Genomic DNA, 21,144 nt, shown 5'->3' on the forward strand with positions numbered 1-21,144 from the left:
GGTTTGTGGTTCCGGGAAAAGAAAAGAAGGTGTGTCGACTTGTTAAGTCCCTTTATGGACTAAAACAAGCACCCAAGCAATGGCATGCGAAATTTGACCAAACAATGTTGTCAAATGGCTTTAAGATTAATGAATGTGATAAATGTGTTTACATTAAGAACGTTCCAAATCATATAGTCATTGTTTGCTTATATGTTGATGATATGCTAATAATGAGCAAAGACATTGCCGATATCCAAGCTACTAAGCGTATGCTTGCTAGTAAGTTTGATATGAAAGACTTGGGAGTTTCCGATGTAATTCTAGGAATTAAAATCCAGAGGACTCCTCAGGGTCTAGCTTTGTCTCAATCACATTACGTGAAAATGGTACTTGAAAAATTCAAACACTTGGAATTTAGAAGTGCAAGAACTCCAATTGACTTAAATCATCATCTTATAAAGAATAAAGGTGAAAGTACATCTCAATTGGAGTATGCGCGTGTGTTGGGAAGCTTAATGTACATCATGAACTGTACACGACCTGATATAGCTTGTGCAATAAGTAAACTTAGTCGATTCACAAGTAACCCAAATAAACATCACTGGGTGGCAATGAAACGAGTTCTGGGATATTTGGAATTTACCCAAGACTACGCTTTGCACTACAATAAATATCTTGCGGTTATCGAAGGATATAGTGATGCAAATTGGATAACCGGCTCAACAGAAATAAAGTCCACAAGTGGATATGTTTTTATTGTTGGTGGAGGAGCAGTATCTTGGAAGTCTTCCAAACAAACGTTCATCTCGCTCTACAATGGAATCAGAGTTTATAGCTTTGGATAAAGCCGGTGAAGAAGCTGAATGGCTTCGAAATTTCTTAGAAGACATTCCGTTCTGGCCAAAACCTTTGGCTCCTATTTGCATACATTGCGTTAGTGAGGCTGCAATAGGACGGGCAGGGAGCGTTATGTATAACGGAAAGTCTCGTCATATACGACGAAGACATAACACCGTTAGACAACTACTTTCTAGTGGAATTATCACTATTGATTATGTAAGATCAAAGGATAATGTGGCGGATCCGCTTACAAAAGGCTTAACTAGAGAGGGAGTTGAGAAATCATCTAAGGGAATGGGAGTATGGCCGAGGACAAGTCAACATGGCGATAACTCTACCTAGAATTTTGGATGTTCCGAGATCTAGGTTCAAGGAGCTCAAACAAAGTTGTGATTGACCGGTTCAACATTGTCAAAGTAAAATCTTTGGTCCCTTCTCGTGATGAAGACAATGTTCAGTAACATGGATAGAACTTTACACGTTCTTTAATGATTACCTAAATTTGATGTGGTATTTATCAAATAGTGTCAATCTAAAGGATTACACGTTTAGGAATCACCTATGTAAGTGTGAAGTGGAAGTCGCTTCAATGAGAATTTTGTAAGGCCAATTCTCTATGCACTTATGAAATCAGGCGGTGTTCATGGCTGAAACGAACACAACAATGAGAATCAAAAGACGGTTAAGGGTTGGTTGTGTGACATATGATTGTCTAGGTATACACTAAAGTTCGACGGTTCAAAGATATCAAATCTACCGATTGACCGAGTATATCCGACATATGTTCACTACGGAAAGTTCAAAGGGAAACCTACTTATCCAGATGCAATTAATCCTTACTTGCAAATCACACAGCTTTCATCTATGATCATTCTTGTTACAGCCATTCCCATTCATGTGGGGGATTGTTGGACTTTAAGCATTAGGCTTAAGACTTTAAGCATTGGGCTTTAAAAGTCTAAGAGTGTGAATTGGAAATGGTGGGAAATAAAATGGAGGGAAATGAAAATTTGAATGAAGTGAGCTTTTGACGTGCACTTTGTCCCTCATTGGTGAGGGACAACTACATTTGTGTGCTTATATAGAATCACTTCTTAAAGCTCTTAAAAGGAGTTGAAGAGAATGAACCCTCGCGCCGTCGTCATCACTCGCTCGGCTCGGCTTTGGCTTTGGCTTTGGCTTTGGATTTGGATTTGGATTTGGATTTGTCAAATGATCGATCGATAAGATTATTTTTGGACAAAAGCTATTTAATTAATTATTTAATAATTAATTAAATCTGCAGATTCAGAAGGCCACTCTGGCCGCGGTCCTGGCGTAACCGCGGCAGGACGCGTAAAATTCTGAACAGACACCTTTTCCAGAACAAACATCACACCTCTTCCAATAATTGCCTATAAATTTAGAGGCATGTCTTTGTTTCAAAACACTGAAAAATTACAGAACTTCCTTCTTTCTGGAAATACTGCATTCTAATTCGCAGTCTCTCTCTCTCAAATTCGTAAGTGTGATTTTGCTCCGTTCTTTGAGTTCGTTGGTATCCTGCAGTTTGTATTGCCACTGTTGCAGGAAGGTTTATTCCGTTTCATCCTGGGAGGATTTAATCCATTACCTTGGCAACGTGTGAGGGGGTTAAAATTCCTTAAGGACGCACAAGCAAATTGTGAACTCGGAATATTTCTTATTCTTTACTGTTTTCCAGTTTCTTTTATTCTTCTAATAGTTTTTTCTGATTTTGTGTTTTAACACAGTATCGGACAACAACAATTGCATAAAGTTCTATTAGGCGAGCCCAATACGCCACGCATTGGGCGTGTCCGGACGTAAGCCCCAGCGGTCAAGGCGTAAGTCTCACGGAACTAAGTCCCACACATAAATCAGGGGGTGTTTTACGAGTGCTTCGCCCCAGGGCGAGCCTTGGTGCAAGTCTCAATTCTGCCTTTTAAAACAGAGCTCACAGCTAGGGGTGTCAATGTTTCGGTTCGGCCGGTTATTTTATAAATTCTGTACCATACCAATTTTTCGGTTATTCTATTATGTATAACCAAAATTAGACTTTTCGAAACCGTCCCAATCATATCGGTTTCTCTTCGGTATCGATACGGTTCGGTAATTTATTTAAATGTCATGTAAAAGTCACTAGTCGAAGTAGAATGCAATACTTTTATATGACTTAGCAAAACTCTCTAAGATATTTTTACAGTTTAAAAGGTGATTAATTAAGACAATATGAAAGATGGATAGAGTATAGATCCATCAAATATTCTACAGCAGCGTAAACGAAACTAAGCAAATGCAAAAAAAATATAAATCACACGAGTGGAAAGATGTTAACCAAGTTGGGATTCAAGAATAAAGTCTATAGAAGATTAAACATTTCAAAAAGACAAATCTAATTCATACGAAAGTAAATATATTCAATACATTGTAGGTTGCTACTCTTAATCGCTACAATACCTTGTGTTTTGCTAGTGAATATGCTGGAAATAATTTAGTTTCAATAGAAGTAGCATAATAGGTTTGAGAATTAGGATTTTTTGAGTTTAATTACTTATTGGCTTCTACTATTTCATAATTCCAAGGCCCAAGAAAAAATTTAATGCTTTATTATTTTTAAACTTAACATATATATATATTTTTTATATTGTAAAATTTATTCGGTACGGTTCGGTATTTTTTCGATTTATTTTCATAAAACCTACCCTAATTATCGGTACAGTTATAGATTTATATAAAAACCTACGGTTTTATTAAAAGAAATCTAAAAATCGGTTTGGTACGATACGATTCTGTCGGTTATGTCGTTTCTTAAATATCCATTGACGCCCCTACTCACGTCTAAATTTTTAATTTCACCCTGCTTAAAATCCATTAATTAAAACATGGGGAGTGCTATTCTGTGGCGGCAAGAGAAGTTTTGAGTGCTTTTACTTTATGGAAGGGTCCTTTGATAATGAAGTCTAGTCATTTCTAACGACGAGTGCTATTCTATGCGCTGGTTCCCTCAACCCTATACTGTATATGTCACCATCCTTCCTTTTAGGTCAAACAAAACTACCGTCTTCTATAATTTTATAGTCATATTGTTCGAGTTAATTTGTGTGCATTTTAATTTTGTCCTTCAAGGTTTTGGACCAAATATACTCGGTAAAAAGAGTAATGTTGTTCTCTACTAAAAGATTCTTCATTCTTAACGTCTGAATCCGAGACCTTTGATTGAAGTTCTCTATCCCAAACATCTCTTAATAGTTCAACTTGTTACAATATACCTTGGTAAGTTGGTCGTTCTCAGACTTTGAGCTACAAATTACTGGCCTTAATGCAAAAACTGTAACAATATTATACGACTTTTTTTTGGCTTGTAAAAGGATTTGTGTTTTAATACTCGCTCAAGCTTTCTACTTGTAACAATATTTTACTTTGTTTCACTTCTCCTTTGTTCTTTTTCCAGCTAAATAAATCCAATGCGTAATAGAAACTCTGAATCTAAAAAATTCTTAAATATCCATCTAAACTTTCTGTTTTCCTTCAAATTACTAGTAATGCACCAGTCAAAGAAGTAATAATGCAATTTACAGACATGATTATCACATGGATTAATTAAGAGTTATACGATATAAGGTGTAAATTTAAAGATAATTCATATGCTTTAGAATAATATAAAAAGAGACCAATTTGACTTAATGCCAGGCCCCTCTAGTCAGAAAAGATAACTCCACCATCGTATATAAATATTATTTCTGCAAAGACATATATTCTTCGACTAACAAATTTAAAATAATACTACTACTACTATACATATAGTCAATAGGTTAAAGAAAAAGAATGTCACATTATTCATTCTTTTATCGTCAGAGGCTACGGTCAAGATATAAGTATTCCTCCATTTTTAATTAGAGTTCTTGAATTTAAAGTCGCCTTTAAAAAGGAAGGCTTTACCTTTCAAAGTGTGCTGGCATAACTAGACTTCTCGGGTTCAAACTATGGGTATAATGTCATCTTTAATAGGAAACGATACACCTTTAATGCGACCCGAGATAAGTATTCCTTCATTTTTAACTAGAGTTTATAAATTCAAAGTCGCCTTTAAACAGGAAGGCTCTACCTTTCAAAGTGTGATGGCATAACTAGAATTTTCGGGTTCGAACTCTAGGTATAAAAAAGTCATATTTAATAGGAAAGGCTATACCTCTTAAAGTGGGATTTGCCGCAATTTCAAATTAATCAGAGTAAATACCGAACACCAGGTGAGAAACCGAAAAATATATTATTCATTCTCTCTCCACCCACAAACATAAAGCAGATACAACATCCACAAACCGTCTCAAACATTCCTTTTTCTTCTTTTAAAACCACTTGTTCATAAAGCTGCTCATTTTTCCTTTTCAGAAAAAAAAAAACCTCCATTTCTCCTTTGCTTCTTCTTCTTCCTCCTTCTTCATCAATGGATACTGCTCAATGGCCTCAGGTATGATTAAACTAAGAGAATTCTTAAAGAGATCCTTCAGCTTAATCTTTTCTTTGTTTCTCTTGATCTCATTAATTCTTTTTTTTTTCCTGTATTTTTTGGATAAGAGTTTTTGTAGTTAAATATCTTGATTTGCTTTTGAGAAAAGTTCTAGTCTCTGTTTCTTTTGTCCTACACTTTTTCTTTTTTGTTCTACATATATGTGATTATGAAAAGGTTGAGAAAGTGAAAAGGATTAAACTACAGTTAAAGTTTAAAGTAAAAGCACCTGACTTTTTTTCCTTTCCCTTTCTGATTACTCATCTGAAAATCTTTGTGGTGCTTACTAGCTATAGTTGATGCTCATATCAGAGTCGGATCTAAGATTTAAATTGATAATATCACTGAACGATTATACTTTTTGAAATTATATATATGTTGATCAGAATCTAATTAATAATTGTTGAAATTTTAGTATTTTTCACATATATATATCTATATATGCTTCGGTGTTTATTTAAAAATGTTGTTCATGAGCCGAGGGTCTATATGAAACAACTTCTTTACCTCGCTAGGTAAGGGTAAGGTCTGTGTACATACTGTTCTTCCCAAATTCTACTTGTGGAATTATACTGGAATATGTTGTTGTTATTATGTTGTTCATTTATTTCCTCTTGTTATTTGTTTTTTTGTAGGAGATAGTGGTGAAGCCAATGGAAGAGATAATACAAAACACAAATGGTTCATCAAAACCTAATTCATGTGTAGAAAGAAAAGTTAGGCCACAAAAAGACCAAGCTTTGAACTGTCCAAGGTGTAATTCAACAAATACAAAGTTTTGTTACTATAACAACTATAGTCTTTCTCAGCCAAGGTATTTTTGCAAGACTTGTAGAAGATATTGGACTGCTGGTGGATCTCTTAGAAATATTCCTGTTGGTGGTGGTTCAAGAAAAAACAAGAAATCTTCCTCTAATTCTTCCTCCTATTCAAATCATGTTAATAATCCTTTGAAAAAACTTCCTGATTTGATTAATCAACCATCTCATAATCATGATCAAAACCCTAGTAAGATCCATATTGAAGGGAGCCAAGATCTTAACTTGGGGTTTTCATCTGATTTCAAGACTATCACTGAGCTAATTCAGGTACTTTCACTGCATACCGTTTCTCGTTCAGTTCTTTCGAATTTATTAGATTCTTTAATGCGTTGTTCCAATTAGTGACGGAACCAAAATTTTTATTAAGGGGTGTCAAAATATATAATAGTAAACATTCCAGAAAATTAGGGGGAGTCAATACATAATATACATACATATAAATTTGTTTTTTACCTACCTACAATGTATTTTTCCGCTGAGGGGTATCATTTGACACCCCTTCCTGTAAGGTGGCTCCGCCACTGGTTACAACAACAACAACCCAGTAAAATCCTACAAGTGGAGTCTGGGAAGGGTAGAGTGTACGCAGACCTTACTCCTGTCTCAGAGGGATAGAGAGGCTGTTTTCGAAAGACCCTCGGCTCAAGAAGACAAAAATAAACAATAAATCAATGACAACAACAAAAGTCAAAATCTTTTATGCGTTGTTATTTGTTTAAAAAAAAGTCTTTTCGAAACTATTAATCGGGTCAAAATTAATATTATGTTTTGAATGTTTTGAGGAACCAAAAAGTCACTTGTACTTACGTATGTGTAAATGTGCAAGTTAAGCAACAATTGTTGTTGAAATAACAATAGTAGCAAGTATCAGTAAAGTTACTAAACTATATGTTGTAACAATTACTACTACTCGACTTCTCAAAATTACGATAATCCGTTCAGAAATACATTTTTGATTTCGACTTTTTTTTTTTTTATAACAGTAGTGTCCGAGCTTTTCTGATTTCAACTCTTTCTCCTTTAAAATTAACAGGTACCAAATTATGATGGAAACAACAAGGACAACAACAGTCCAAGTATTTCTCCATTGCCTCCTCCTCCTCCATCTTCTTCTTCTTCTGCGTCTTCGTCATCTCAGCTTTCAGCTTTGGAATTAATTAATGGGATTACATCAAGAGGGAGGAATAATAATTTATTTATGTCAATGGCCAATATTTCAACTGATCCAAATTCAGTTTATAATAACTCATCTGGATTTTCTTTGCCATCTCTAAATTTCTCATTGGATCATGGACTTGGAAATGCAGCCTATGGAAATAATATCCAAGAGACAAATACAAGTGGAAGGTTTTTGTTTCCTTTTGTAGGTTTAAAACAAATTTCAACCACAAATACTACAAATGATGGTGGTAATGAGAATAATAGAGATCATCATCAGCCTGCTGAAGAATCTACTAATGGATTTTGGAATGGAATGTTAGGAGGAGGAGGTTCTTGGTAAAAAAAATATTATATATTATACAATAATATTTCAAGGGTTTTTCTTCTATTTTCTTTCTGGGGTTTCTCTTTTTTTTTTTTAGAAAAAAAAAAAAAGAAAGATTTTCTTTTACTAGTAATTTTATGATTTTTCTTGTAGTTTTTATTGGTGGGGGTGGCCTTGTTTGGATTTAATTTCTTCAAAAAAACTAACTCATAGGATAAAAGGAATTCTGATTTCTTCTAATTAATCTTTTTTAGTTTGCTTTACTCTCTCATTTTTCATATAGTTGTCATTAATTTACTTTGGATTATAGTTGGTGGAAGTTATCTGAAAGAAAGGGAAGCCCAGATTTTTTTTGGAGGGCAAGAAGACCAGAATTTGTGATGCCTATAATTATTTTCTATTATCACAAAAAGGAAGGCAAAGAGATCCCATTAGTATTGTTTTAATTAATGTCATTAGAAAAATAAATGTATTATTATGTATAATTTTCAAGTTTGTATTGAGCTTTGTGAGACTTGTTATTAATTTATTTGAGCTACTTATTCTGCAAAGTATAGTTTTGCAGCATAATTTCTGAACATAAACATGGCTTATTTCATGATTTACTCTTTTTCCAAAAAAACTTTTAAGGTTGTCAGGTTCTGTTTCACTTCAAATGGCTGTATATGACTTAAGCCATGAACATCAGTAGCCAGGTTTGATAACATATAAAAATGTGTACAAGGTATCCCGCATTCACGTAGGGTTTGGGGAAGAGCCACATCTGATGTAGACAGTCTATTCTAATGGTAGCATTAATGGCTGCTTCAACAGCTCGAACTCGTGACTTATAGATCACATAAAAATAACTTTACCGTTGCTCTAAGACTGATCCCCTCTGGTTTGATAACATAGTGGTTTTGGTTATTTGAAAGCATGTGTAATTTACTACGAGTTTAATTTACACACAATGACATTGTTCATGAATTATGTTGTAACCTTATATGATACCTAAATTAATGGCATGATTCAACGTGGTCATGGACGTTTTATAATCTCATAGGCCAACTAAAAGCTTGTATTTAGGAGGAAAAAAAAGTCTCTTATCCAAGATTGTTTCTTTAATTAATATAAAACTGGTGAACGAATGTGTGCCTTTTTTGTTAATTATTGAACCGGGAAATAATTAAAGTGATATTTGCTGTAAAATGTGTGAGAAAGTCAAAGAAATACTTATTCCTGATTTATTTTTCTTCCCTTTTTGGGGGTGAAGTGGAACATACATGTACATTTCCTACTACAGAAATTGTTGCTACTAAATAAATATTTTTTTTCTTTTATTTAAGACTAAGACGTAATTATTATTATTATTATCATTATTTTAGATATGTAATCAGGGCGAAGCTAGCAGATGTCTTACGCGTTTGGCCGAACCTAGTAGCTTTGATCCAAATGATGTGTTTATTTCAAAAAAATTTATTGAATGTATAAATTATTACTTTAAATAAACTATAATACTGAACTTATAAATCTCATATCTTGATTCCGTCTAAATCGTTCTCGTTGATCTTCTATATATATATATATATATATATATATATATATAAAAACCTGGCCAAATAGCAGTTTCAATGGGATGATAATTGCGCATGTTCTTTTATTGTTAAAAAATTAAAAGAAGTAGGAAAAACATCTGACAAACTCTAATTTTTTTGGTCATTTGTGGGATCCACAAACATTCCCCTTGACAAGCGTGCTAAGGAATAATCTCTCCCACTTTACTCCACATCTACACCCTCCATTTCTCTGTAATTGTTTATAAAAAAACATCAATATCAAACTAACTTGGATCTACTAACTGAAAATTAAAAGTCTCACTCTATTTTTCATAGTTCTAATAATTTATCATTAAAGTTGATCATCAACGTATAACAATCTTCCTCCTTCAGAGGTAGATCTACCGTACATAGGAATTCAATAGCTTTTGCCTAAATTATATTTATGTATTAAGAAATTCATTAAATATCTGTAAATATTTGAGTACAACACAGTTAAGTTATTATTGTATATTAACTTGAGCTCGTTATATAAACTTATAAACATCAAATCCTAAATATGACTCTAAATGTAACAACAGTAATGGGCAACCTGATGTACTAAGTTATTGTTATGTGCGGAGTCCGAAAAAGAACCGAATCACAAATGTCTATTATACACTGGTGTTACCGTACCATTGCAGTAAGTCACTTTCGGTGGGTCATTTTCTTTCAGGCCATTTTAGGAGGTGTTTTCTTTAAGAAGTTGGAAAACCCCCAACAAAAGTTTGCACATTTATGAGTCTTTTCTATCCCGTGATATTCGGGATCTCTTAACAGAAATCAACGATATGTCATATGAATAATTTTTAATTTATTTATTTATTGGATCGTATAATTTCCTTAGTAATATTATGTCTTGCGTTTTCTCTTTACTTTTCATTTCAAGCAAATAATGAGAGTTTCTGTTTTAGAATAAAACATCACTAACATTTTGGTTTAATTTGTTTCCTTTTAGTTTTTCTCCTTTTTGCTTGAGTTTGAAAAATCAATTTCATTAATCACGATTACAAGTTTGGTTGATAGAATATAAGTTTAGAAAAGTACCAAGTTATCAAATCGAAATCGAAAAGGGAAAAACAGAACCATAACAAATATATTTCGATATGATACTGGTATTAAGTCAAAAATCGAAAATATCGAATCGAAATCTTTCAAAACCGTGTACAGGGGCATCTTTGTTTACTCAAGATGCTAATGCAAATCAAATACTATTTCTTTCTGTTGTATGTGCTCAATTTAACCCAGTTCATTGATCTGCATTGATCCCGAAAATACGAACCTTGTGCATGTTTGGAAATTTGGCAACAACCAGTATAAAAACTGCGACTGTGTTGAAGAACAACATTGGGTGTTGATAATCGGTTGTATGAGAGGCTATCAAGTACCTGTGAAAAGAAACCAAGTATGAGAACACTACGGCAAAGGCATCATACACTACAGAGGATAAGATGGAGAACAGACAACCATCCCAATAGGAAGGGTGGAACGAGGAGAGGGCCCGGCAATCATACCACGGCGGTCAAAAAAGCGTGTGACCGATAGATCACGGGTTACGAGCCGTGGAAGCAGCCACTAATGCTTGCATTAGGGTAGGCTGTCTACATCACACCCCTTGGGGTGCGGCCCTTCTAGGACCCTGCGTGAATGCGGAGCCTTGTGCACCAAGCTGCTCTTTAAAGAATCTTTTCTCCAAAGGGAAAACGAAAAAAGAGGATCATTGTCTAGTTGGTGGCACAGGCAAGACGAATGGCTAACAAATCAATGTCCTACCACATCATTAAAACAAAAGCTGCACTAGTTGTTGTTCTGGGTACAATAAATGAGAACACCATATTTTCCACTTGCTGATCATCAACCTTAGCTACCTTCAATGTTCGTCTTTTACGTGACAGTGCATAAGCTAGTGTATCATTAATACGACACGGTATTGTTCAATAAGCATCAATCATATGCCTTACAAAAAGTAATGTTTCTGAATAATAATAAAGGAGGAAGGAGATTCCAATATCTAGGAAACTACAATGCTTCATCACTAATCAAAAGAAAACTATGATGGATGAATAAGAAAAGAATGCTGCAAAATATCAATAACATAATTCCAGATAGGCAAGTAATAAGCATGCCAACCACAGCAACACCCCCCACCCCACAACCTCAAACTAAGTGCACATGCACTGTTTAATTTCCTCCCTCCTTTCCCATCAAATTTTGTGAATTTTTTTTTTTATTTATGAAATTACAGGGGAAAATTCTGCGAAAAGGCAGAAAAAGAAATGCTATGCAGCAAAGCAATTTCCCATCAAATTTTGTGAATTTTTTTTTTTATGAAATTACAGGGGAAAATTCTGCGAAAAGGCAGAAAAAGAAATGCTATGCAGCAAAGCAAACAAGGATGTGTGCATAAGCCCATAGCATAAAATAAAAGACTCTGACAATGGTATCAAGATGCTCGTGCTGATTCAACATTTTACTCCTATGTGCGAAAAGTGGGGGTTGGGGTTGGGGTTGGGGGTTTCTTTTTCATTTTTTTCTTTTGATGAGTGTGCATTTGGCTGATCGCTCTTTCATCATTTTCTCTACTACTTCTAAGTTTAAAATTGAACTCTTTCAACAAGAATTGTTTTGCAAACAAATCAACTGCCTTAAGAAAGCTTGCTACACTTACAAAGATTAAATACCAAAAAGCTACATATTTCATGGTGCAACTCCCAACATAAATAGGTTACAATGCAAACAAAAGTTTCAGGAGCCAGCTCGGCTGTAGCAGACTCCAAAAGTGAATTTTCATAAGCTCTATGTCATTGAGAACTTGAGAGCTTCCTAAACAACAAAACGTATTGTTAAACGAAGGATGCATAATGCTTTTCTTATGAATAAACGGCATTTGTATCCTTGAAATACTGAAAAATCAGTGCCCCCAGGGCTTAGTTCAAGTGGCAAAGGTTGAGGGACTTATAACTTACGTCACAGGTTCGAGCCTTGCGCCATGCGAACTAAGCCTGGTATTTAAGTGGATAAGGGTAGAGGAACGGGTCCATTATCCCCGAGCTTCGAAGGGTGCAGTTGATCCTAAGGATTCATCCCAGACAAATTTCTCGGTCATCCAAGAGAAATATTGAAAAAGCAATAGCGCGTTTAAAATGTGGAAATTAATTTGTAATGCTTTGAAAAGAATTTATTATTCTGCACTTTTTGCTTTAGATCATTCAAAACTAAATCTTATGAGGAGAACCACATTCCGGACAACTCGATGACTCCGGAGATAAAGAGCAAAGATTGAGAATTGACGCCACAAGACTATGAGTTTCCTCCTTCAATTCCACAGTTTAGGTCATTTTTCCAGGCTCAAAGGTAAGATTTATTAGTTTCTACAAACTTTGAGTAATAACCTTTAGGATAGCTACCTCCAACAGTTGTAAAACAAATTAAAGATGATTCTTTTCCCATCAAGATTCACAGTTAATTTTTTTTTGTATGGAAAAGTTCACAGTGAATTTCTTTTTTCCCCCTTTTTGGGGCGTAGGTCCACTGAACGCTAACTTTAATCAAATGAAAATTCAGCATATTGCTTTCAGGGGAAAACACTGTTCCTTTTCCCATGGACCATTTGGGTTCTCAGCAAATTCATAAATGTTAGTAATTGTTATAAGCACTAATAAAAACTCAACAGTTGTATATCCACCTTAGGGAGAAGTCCATTAGTGGCTCAATAAGCTGTGAATGCTCAATAATTGCTAATGGAACCTGTCACAGTTGTCCAACCATGGCATGTCCAGATACCTTCTGCTTCAGTCATTAAATGCTAACAGCCTAACACTTTCTAGAAGTGTCAGATTTTGGTTTTACCATGTAATATGTAGGCCTTGAAGCTAAATGGGACCAACTTCCCTCTAAACTAATACAATTGGGGTATATATCAATCAGCAGTGTATCAACCTCAAACTAGCCGGGTCAGCGAATGAAATCCTCAATGCCCGTTGACCCGTTCTGGTCTATTAAGGTCAATTTCATTTGGCTACTAAATAAGTTGTCTTGTACGGCAAATTAGCAGTTCTCCAGAACTAGAGATCTCAAAATGTTACACTTACCCCTAAACGGGCATATAAATCTATAACCAAAATAAAGACACTTCGAACAAACATCAGGACTAATTTAAGTGTAAAAACAAGTAAACCTTAATTTCTAACTAATTAGTATCAGCCATACAGAACCTTTGATTCCATTCTTAGCTAAACTCTGTAAGCTAACACTCTGTAATATTGAGGAACTTGAAACATTCTGTAAGCTAACACTCACTTCCATGTAATATTGCTGGTGCCACAATCCCACAACCATTTTACAAAACTTGGTCTTCACCTTGATAGGTATCTTCCTATCGTAAATCACTCCACCTTTTGAGTGATCATATTCTATGTGTTAGTTCTTCCTTTGTCATGCTATTCTCTAGGAGATATTGATGCCATATTTTCCACTCTAAGAGTCCAAAAAATGCGACTATGAGATTTAATCAGACACATTATCCTCTTTTTTGAAATGGTAAAGTGGTGAGTCGAACCCACAACTCTAAGGTTGGAGGTGGAGGGTGCTTCCCACTTGAGCAACCCTATCTTGTCCAACACATGATCCACTTATTTGAGGTAATATCTTCAACACTGAATTCTCCATAAAAATTTATAGCATTAGATTCGATAAATTTGCTCTGTGTTGCAATGATGCTTTGTTGGAGAAGCTATTAAGAATAAGTGGTTAAAAAATGCTTCCGGTACAGCTTGTTATGTAGGGACTATATCATATATTGTTTTGGTAAGGAATTCCTAAAAACTAGCAGAAAAACAGAGTAATCCAGCTCAAAATAATTAACAATTGGGCTGATATCATTGATCATGGAAGTTATGCATGAACGTAATAATCATGAAAAAGACTTGTGCGTTATCCATGATGTTTTCATTCAACCGCTGCACGATCACCAATTACATAAGCTTGGATGCTTAATTGGTCTAATAACTACACTCTATTTCCTAACTTCTTGTCCCATTTATTGTTAACTTTCAACTAATAATAGTCTCATATAAAATGAAAGATAGCAAGTTTTAGTTAACCAAGCCCATAATCAGAGCCTAAGAATACTACACCCTCCAATATATGAACTACTACAATGATCAGAAGCACTGTTGCAAAATGCATGACGGTGCAACTTAGAAGCTTATGCAAGTCAGTTGGAGAGCTCATATACATGTCAACTATACTTGCAAGCACGATATCTTTCACAGCATTAGAAGTCCAAATAGCAAATAACATGATGAAATTGACTACTTACAGCACCACAGGGACAACTGTTAGAAACTTCCTGTTGCGAGTAAGCTGCTTCCCATTATCTATCTGCTCCCACCAAGTCAATCTATTGTAGATACCTTGGTCATCAGAAAATGGTGTTCCCTTCTTCCAGTGAAAACATTGATATGTGACCTGAAGATAAATAGACAAGGCGAAGTCGTTGGTAAGGCAACAAAAGATTTAGAGTATGTACAAATTCCATTCCCTACTTCCAGTGGAAAAAAGTGATAAATGACGTGAAATAAGTAGAGAAGGCAGTCCTTCAAAAAGAGAGATAAAAATCGAGAGTAGGTATAGTACAAGGTTTCCACCCATGCTATAACACCAGGTAAAAAAAACATACACACACAAAGAGACACAAATTGAGACCAAAGAGAAGGTAAATATCATCAAGTAGACTTTGGCACGCCTAGGATTTATGCACAGACATTATTCACAACATATTACATAGGTAAACAATGTTTCTTATTTGCTACTAAACACATGGGCAGGCAAGCATAGCAAGAACAAGGAAAAAGACGTCAAAAGGATAATAGAGATACTAAGCTTTCAAATTAGCAATTTTAATAGAAGTCCCCAAATTCCAAATGTACTTGTTACTCCGCATACTGGTGACTAAATAGAGAAATTACAAGGTATGTTAAGCATGCATCATAATGTCATGAAAATGGTCTTAGACCTAACTTAACTCAAAAAACTAGTTTAAGTGGTGAAAATTCTTGAAACCATATAAATAGACTATAAAATGCACCCTCAACCAATGTGGGAACTTAACACCCGCCCCCTACTCCTACCCTCCTCTCCCGGCACAATTAGGTCTAGACATCTAGAGCGTGAATAACATAACACGCGAGCTCAACACTGATAAGTCTAGCTTTGATACCATGTAATGAGAACGAACATTGGGCTAACTCAACCGTAAAGATAGTTCAAGTGGTGAGAGTTCCTCAATATTATAATAGATTAAAGTCCATAGAGTCATAGACTCCATGCTCTCAACCAATATAAGACTACAGTAATATGTCTAGCGAAATCGATCAAGATGCAAAAACCAAGTATACAAGACACTAAAAAGCTAATGCTTTTATTACAATTTGCATGTCCGTCTATCTAAGAATCAAATATATCAATTGTGCATGCCATCAATCACAAAATAGTAGGAGTCGACTGTATCCTTTTCTACTCTATCTAAGAATCAAGACGGATAAAATAAATTTCAATTCACCACTCCTCGAGCTACTTCTCAAAATCTATGATTTCAAGTTGACGTAAACAAGTAATAAATGACTCAAGCTTACACCTAACTCGGATTAGTTACAGATTCCGAGACAATTCCCCAAATGGCGCAGTACCATAAACCCCGAAATCACTAAGACAAACGAGTTTTGGAATCCAAAAAAAATATATCCAGAAACATAGACATCAATAAGTCAATCATTCAACTATGCATTTACCATGCATTTATTTGTGTGGACCAGGGGCGGAGCCACGGTGCTATTTGGGGGTTCGGCTGAACCAGTAGCTTTTGTTCAAACCCTCTATTTGTATTAAAAATCCGACGTATACGTACAAATTATTAATTTAGAACCTAGTAACTTAAAAGAATTATAATCTCGAACACATAAGGTTCAAATCCTAGCTCCGCCTCTGGTGTGGACCCATTTCAAAGGAACATAGTTGTGAATATAGTTCATCATGATTGGACTACTTTAAAGCAAACTATCAACCTACCACAACCATAGTTGCGGAGCTAGCTCAATGAAAGGTGTTCAATTGAATTCCCTTAGCTGAAAGATTATACTGTGCAAATAGGATAAAAACTAGTGTTTGGTCATATATAAGTTGTTAAATCCCCTTGACATTAGGAAAAAATTCTAGTAAAGTGGCAACGAGGCTTCAAAAGATGCTTTACGTCGCAAGTTCAAATCTCAGGTGTAACATTTGATATTCTCGAATGCAATTGTATAAAATTCTAGCTCCTCCACTTACCACAGCCCCTCCTCCTTTATTGAGAAGGTGAATACAACAACAACAACTACAACTACTAAGCCTTAATTCTAAATTAAACGAGAACACGAAAAAGTTTTTAAAAAAAAATGTAGAGAAAGAGGCGTACGAGAAAATGAGAGAGATGAACAATGGTCCAAGCCATGCCAGGAGAGCAACCAAAGACGGAGAGAACAACGAGCCATGAGAAGAATAGAATTAAGATGTAAGTTGTCCATACACCTGGATACGTGAACCACTCCGTGTTCCGATTCAGATCCGTCGTCGGTACCGCCGTTACATACAAATTCGCCATCCACAATTTCCAATTCAACAAAAGGAGATCCGATAATCCTTATCTGAATTGAGTTTTTGTATATACAAATTAGGAAGAAGAAATTCGGAGCTTCCGATTATTGAATGAAGATGAAAATGGGGATTAATTGTTATTGGAAATAGTTTAAGATATTTGATCAAAACGTTGTTGATATGAAAACGACGACTGTATTAGCCGGTGGGTTTGATGGGTAGGACCACTGTGGTTCCTTCATTTCTGCTGCTTTTTTAACTACTCCTATTTCATTTACTACTACTTTTTATTCTCTTTTGACAGGTGTTAAATAATCAAATATTTGAAATAATATATAAATTATATTTGAAATAATATTTGGAGATTATTTACTTAAAAGGTTATCTTTAAGTTAAGGATAAGGTCTGCGTGCACACTATTCTCTCCAGGTCTATTGAGTGAGCGTCTATTGAAAACAATCTCTCTATCCTCACAAAGTAGGGTAAGGTATGGGTACAGACAATCCTTTCCAAACCCCATAGTATGGGATAATATTGGGTATCATGTTGTTGTTGTTATCTTTAATTATGTGGTTAATAGATATGTATTTTTACTTCAATTCTTAATTGATAAAATTAAATTATTCAATTTAATATAAATATTATATGCGGAAGCTTATATAGTGAGTTTGAAGTTAATTTATCTGGTTTACCTATGGGAAAATGTTAATTCAATAAAGTGAATAATTATTCTTGTGGACCTATGTAATAAACATTTGTATTATTATTGTTCTTGTTGGTGTTACATTGTTAGGGGTCATTTGATAGGATATATTAGGGAAAATAGTATATATGTATTAGCTTTGATTTTATTGTTCTTGTTTGATAGTTTTTTTCAACAATATTATTTTTATACATAAAAAATCATAATTTTTACTATACGGATAAGCATGTATAAATATAATCAAAATTTCGTTCTCTCTTTTTTCATTTTCCTAAGAGACAATAATAACAATAGTATGAGTTTGATGGTCGGTTGGTGTCTTTTAGTTGAAAATTGACAAGAGGGAAGCCTTCTAAACTATAATTAAAGATTTTGTGCGTGTTGAGAATGTCACAAACCAAAACTACAAATACTTGGTCCATACTTTAAGCCAAAAAATTAAATAATTTCTACTTGAGTTAATATCACCGCCAAATCAGAAATGGACCACTTTCTGTTTCTAGACTTACTTTAATTAATCTTTCATATCATGAAAATGACATTGTTTCAATAATTGTCAAAAACTTTGAGCTATAGTTTAATTGACCTAAAGGTACTTTAAATGACCACTAATTTTGATTTGGGAATTGGGATAGCAATGGTGGGGCCAATTAATTATTATGTTAGTTGGCAATAAAATTTAGAAACCTTATTTAATGTCAAGTATGAATTTTTTAATTATTTCTAATTTGGACCGACTCAAACCTATCGTTGGTACATTAGGAAATCGACTACTAAACTAATACTTAAGTAATTGTGCATCATATGCTACTGCACTATTTATTTCAAATGGGATCAAGCTACTGGATGTCATATCGAATATTTTGTTGGGTTTTTAAGGTATTTAATTAATATATTAAATACTTAAAAGAGGGTGAATGGGAAATGGAGGGAAATGAAATTTTTGAGTGAAATTTTAAGTTCCCCCTCCCTTGGCAAATGGGCATTGTCCCATATTGGAAGAGGAAGAGGTTTTTTATGGGTATATAAGCAATTGCTCTTCTTCTAGCTCTTAAAGAGTTGAGAAGAAGGCAAGCCTCGCGCCGCCGTCGTCGTCGCTCGCTCGGCTACGGCTTCGGCTTCGGCTTCGGATTTGGTCAATTGATTGATTAACTTTTTGGACCAAATTTATTTGTTAATAGTAAAATATTAACAGAAATGTTATTAAATATTTGTTTTAATAACAAAATATTAATATTAAATCCAATCCGTTTTTCTGTTTTGGTAACAGTAAAGTAACTACCCTCTTCAATTTTCCCTCTTTATTTTCCCTCTTTATTATTGAGTAAATCGCCATTTATGTAATGGCATTTATGTTGTGGGCGTTTTGCATAAACAGCCATTCTGAAGAGACCCAACTTTGGCTATAAATACAACACTATTCTGCTCAGAATTTTAACTACAATTTTCTGAGTTTCCTCTCCTTCTTCTGCATACTTTTAGCATCAAAACAAAGCAAAAAGTAAGTGTGATTTGCTACCGAACTTTGTGTTCGCTGAAACACTGGGGTTTGAAGTACCACTACACCAGTGTGTAATTCGTTCTATCCTGGGAGGAAATAATCCATAACCTTGGGTACTAGGAGGGGATTAAATTCCTTAAGGAAACACTGTGAATTCAGTGGGCTCGAATTTGTTTATATTCATTACTGTTTATATTCATTTATATTTCCAGAATTTATTTTACAAATACAGTGTAATAACATATTTAAATTTAAAGACTACTTGTTTATCAGTATATATCAAATAGATAATTTGGCAAAAAGATAATGAGCTTACTATAACGATAAAGCTATACTAAACGTGTTAAAAAATTTATGCCGTAAGTATATTTAAGATTTAACTTAAATACGATTATTCTCAAGTTCAATTGGCTCATTTCATGATTGTCCGATAACGGTGGCCATTTTTCATATGGGCCAGAACTTGTTGGACTACCAAATGGTGATGCTTATAAATGGGCTGGATGATGTTCGACCGAAGAACAAAAATTGGAGGATTTGCATCTATATCCGTTTTTTGTGTCACGTTTTAACCTGTGCCCGCTTTGCAAAAAAATTTGCAAACGTACCCGCTTTTTCGCATAACTTCAGCATACGGGGCTGAAGTAGCAAAGGCAATCGCGCAAAACTTCAGCATTCTAGTAGTCGGCCCTGAAGTTCGGCTCTAGAGCTGAAGAGCTGAAGTTTTTGTTTGTAACTGGTGAAGTTTTTGTTTTTTAACTATCGAACTTCAGCTCTAGAGCTGAAGTTTTTGTTTTTTAACTATCGAACTTCAGCTCTAGAACTGAAGTTTTTGTTTGTAAGCTTCAGCTCTAGAGCTGAAGTTTTTGTTTTTTAACAATCGAACTTCAGCTCTAGAGCTGAAGTAATTGTTTGTAAGCTTCAGCTCTAGAGCCTGTGTATCACCAAGACTTAGAGTCGGCCTTCTAATCCAACGGGGTTAAATGATAATCTGCTTCAGCTCCTTGGAGCCAACAGGCCAAGCTTGCTAATTTTGTTAAATATTGAAATCATTTCTACGATGGATTACAATATATGAGTGTTCTGCACATTTGGCATCGTCCACAAACCCAATATACTGAAGTTAGGCGCATAGAAACTGTGTCGACCCAAAGGGTCATCACTTGTTTCCTCATTCATTCTGTGCTTCCGAGGACTTGAAAATCTTATTTTTACTTGTCTCGATTTGCGTGCGCAGTCCGGGCGCGTAGCCGGAAAAGCTTTTATGTTGAAATATGTGAATTCTGTGAAAAATTTGAAGAATTTTGATATTAATATGTTTAAGGTTGACTTCGGTCAACATTTTTGGTAAACGGACCCGGACTTGAGATTGGACGGTCCCGGAAGGTCCGTAGAAAAATATGGGACTCGGGCATGTGCCCGGAGTCGAATTCCGAGGTCTAGAGCCCGAGAAATGAATTTTTCTGTGAAATTGTTTTTCTGAAATTATTAAGGAAAATGGAAATGAAAATTGATTAAAAGACTGTGGTATCGGGCTCGTATTTTGGTTCCGACGCCCGGCACAAGTCTTATATATTGTTTAAGCGCTTTCTGTAAAGTTTGGTCGAAATCGGACGTCGTTTGACGTGTTTCGGACCTAAATATCTAAAGTTTGAAGTTTATGAAGTTTGAAAGGAAAATGATGATTTTGAGGCTTGATCCAATGATTTGAGATTATTTTGGCGATTTGATCGCTCGAGTAAGTTCGTAAGATGTTATGGAGTTAGGGTGTGTGATTGGTTAGGAGCCCCGAGGGCTCGGGAGTGTTTTCGGAGGTGTTCGGGGTGGTTTTGGACTTAGGATGATATCAGATTTTCTGCAATTTTTACACAGGGATTTCCTTCTTCGCGATCGCGCTCTTCCCCACGCGATCGCATAGCACTGAGTCGTCTTCCTTCGCGATCGCGTCTTGAACCACGCGATCGCGTAAGCCAAATCCTTGGACCCCCAGTAGTTCTTCTACGCGATCGCGTAACCTTCCACGCGATCGCGATGACCAGTCAGTGGTACCCTTCGCGATCGCATCCCTATTTCCGCGATCGCGTAGGGCAATTTTGCC

The 21,144-nt window shown here is 35.2% G+C and overlaps 2 protein-coding genes across 2 annotated transcripts; one reads left to right on the top strand and one right to left on the bottom strand.

Moving 5' to 3' along the window:
- LOC109231217 (dof zinc finger protein DOF4.6-like) lies at positions 5,130-8,165 on the top strand. The gene is made up of 3 exons (XM_019396802.1): positions 5,130-5,290; positions 5,965-6,417; positions 7,184-8,165. Exons 1-3 carry the CDS (start codon positions 5,267-5,269, stop codon positions 7,649-7,651), a joined length of 945 nt encoding a protein of 314 aa, XP_019252347.1. The 5' UTR covers positions 5,130-5,266; the 3' UTR covers positions 7,652-8,165.
- On the bottom strand, positions 10,279-17,103 carry LOC109231218 (ORM1-like protein 2). Its single transcript, XM_019396803.1, has 3 exons — positions 16,664-17,103; positions 14,531-14,679; positions 10,279-10,598 (listed from the first exon to the last, which is right to left on the bottom strand). Exons 1-3 carry the CDS (start codon positions 16,847-16,849, stop codon positions 10,460-10,462), a joined length of 474 nt encoding a protein of 157 aa, XP_019252348.1. The 5' UTR covers positions 16,850-17,103; the 3' UTR covers positions 10,279-10,459.

Source organism: Nicotiana attenuata, chromosome 8 (assembly GCF_001879085.1).
Source record: "Nicotiana attenuata strain UT chromosome 8, NIATTr2, whole genome shotgun sequence".
Lineage (NCBI taxonomy): Eukaryota > Viridiplantae > Streptophyta > Magnoliopsida > Solanales > Solanaceae > Nicotiana > Nicotiana attenuata.

Bases quoted from the DNA above. Each gene is read 5' to 3' on its own strand.
- LOC109231217 (XM_019396802.1), top strand. From the start codon at position 5,267: ATGGATACTGCTCAATGGCCTCAG. The intron at 5,291-5,964 runs GTATGATTAAAC...GTTTTTTTGTAG, and splicing joins ATACTGCTCAATGGCCTCAG to GAGATAGTGGTGAAGCCAAT. The intron at 6,418-7,183 runs GTACTTTCACTG...TAAAATTAACAG, and splicing joins CTATCACTGAGCTAATTCAG to GTACCAAATTATGATGGAAA.
- LOC109231218 (XM_019396803.1), bottom strand. From the start codon at position 16,849: ATGGCGAATTTGTATGTAACGGCGGTACCGACGACGGATCTGAATCGG. The intron at 14,680-16,663 runs GTACGCCTCTTT...ATTTATCTTCAG, and splicing joins TTCATCTCTCTCATTTTCTC to GTCACATATCAATGTTTTCA. The intron at 10,599-14,530 runs GTAAGTAGTCAA...TTCTTTTCACAG, and splicing joins ACAGTTGTCCCTGTGGTGCT to GTACTTGATAGCCTCTCATA.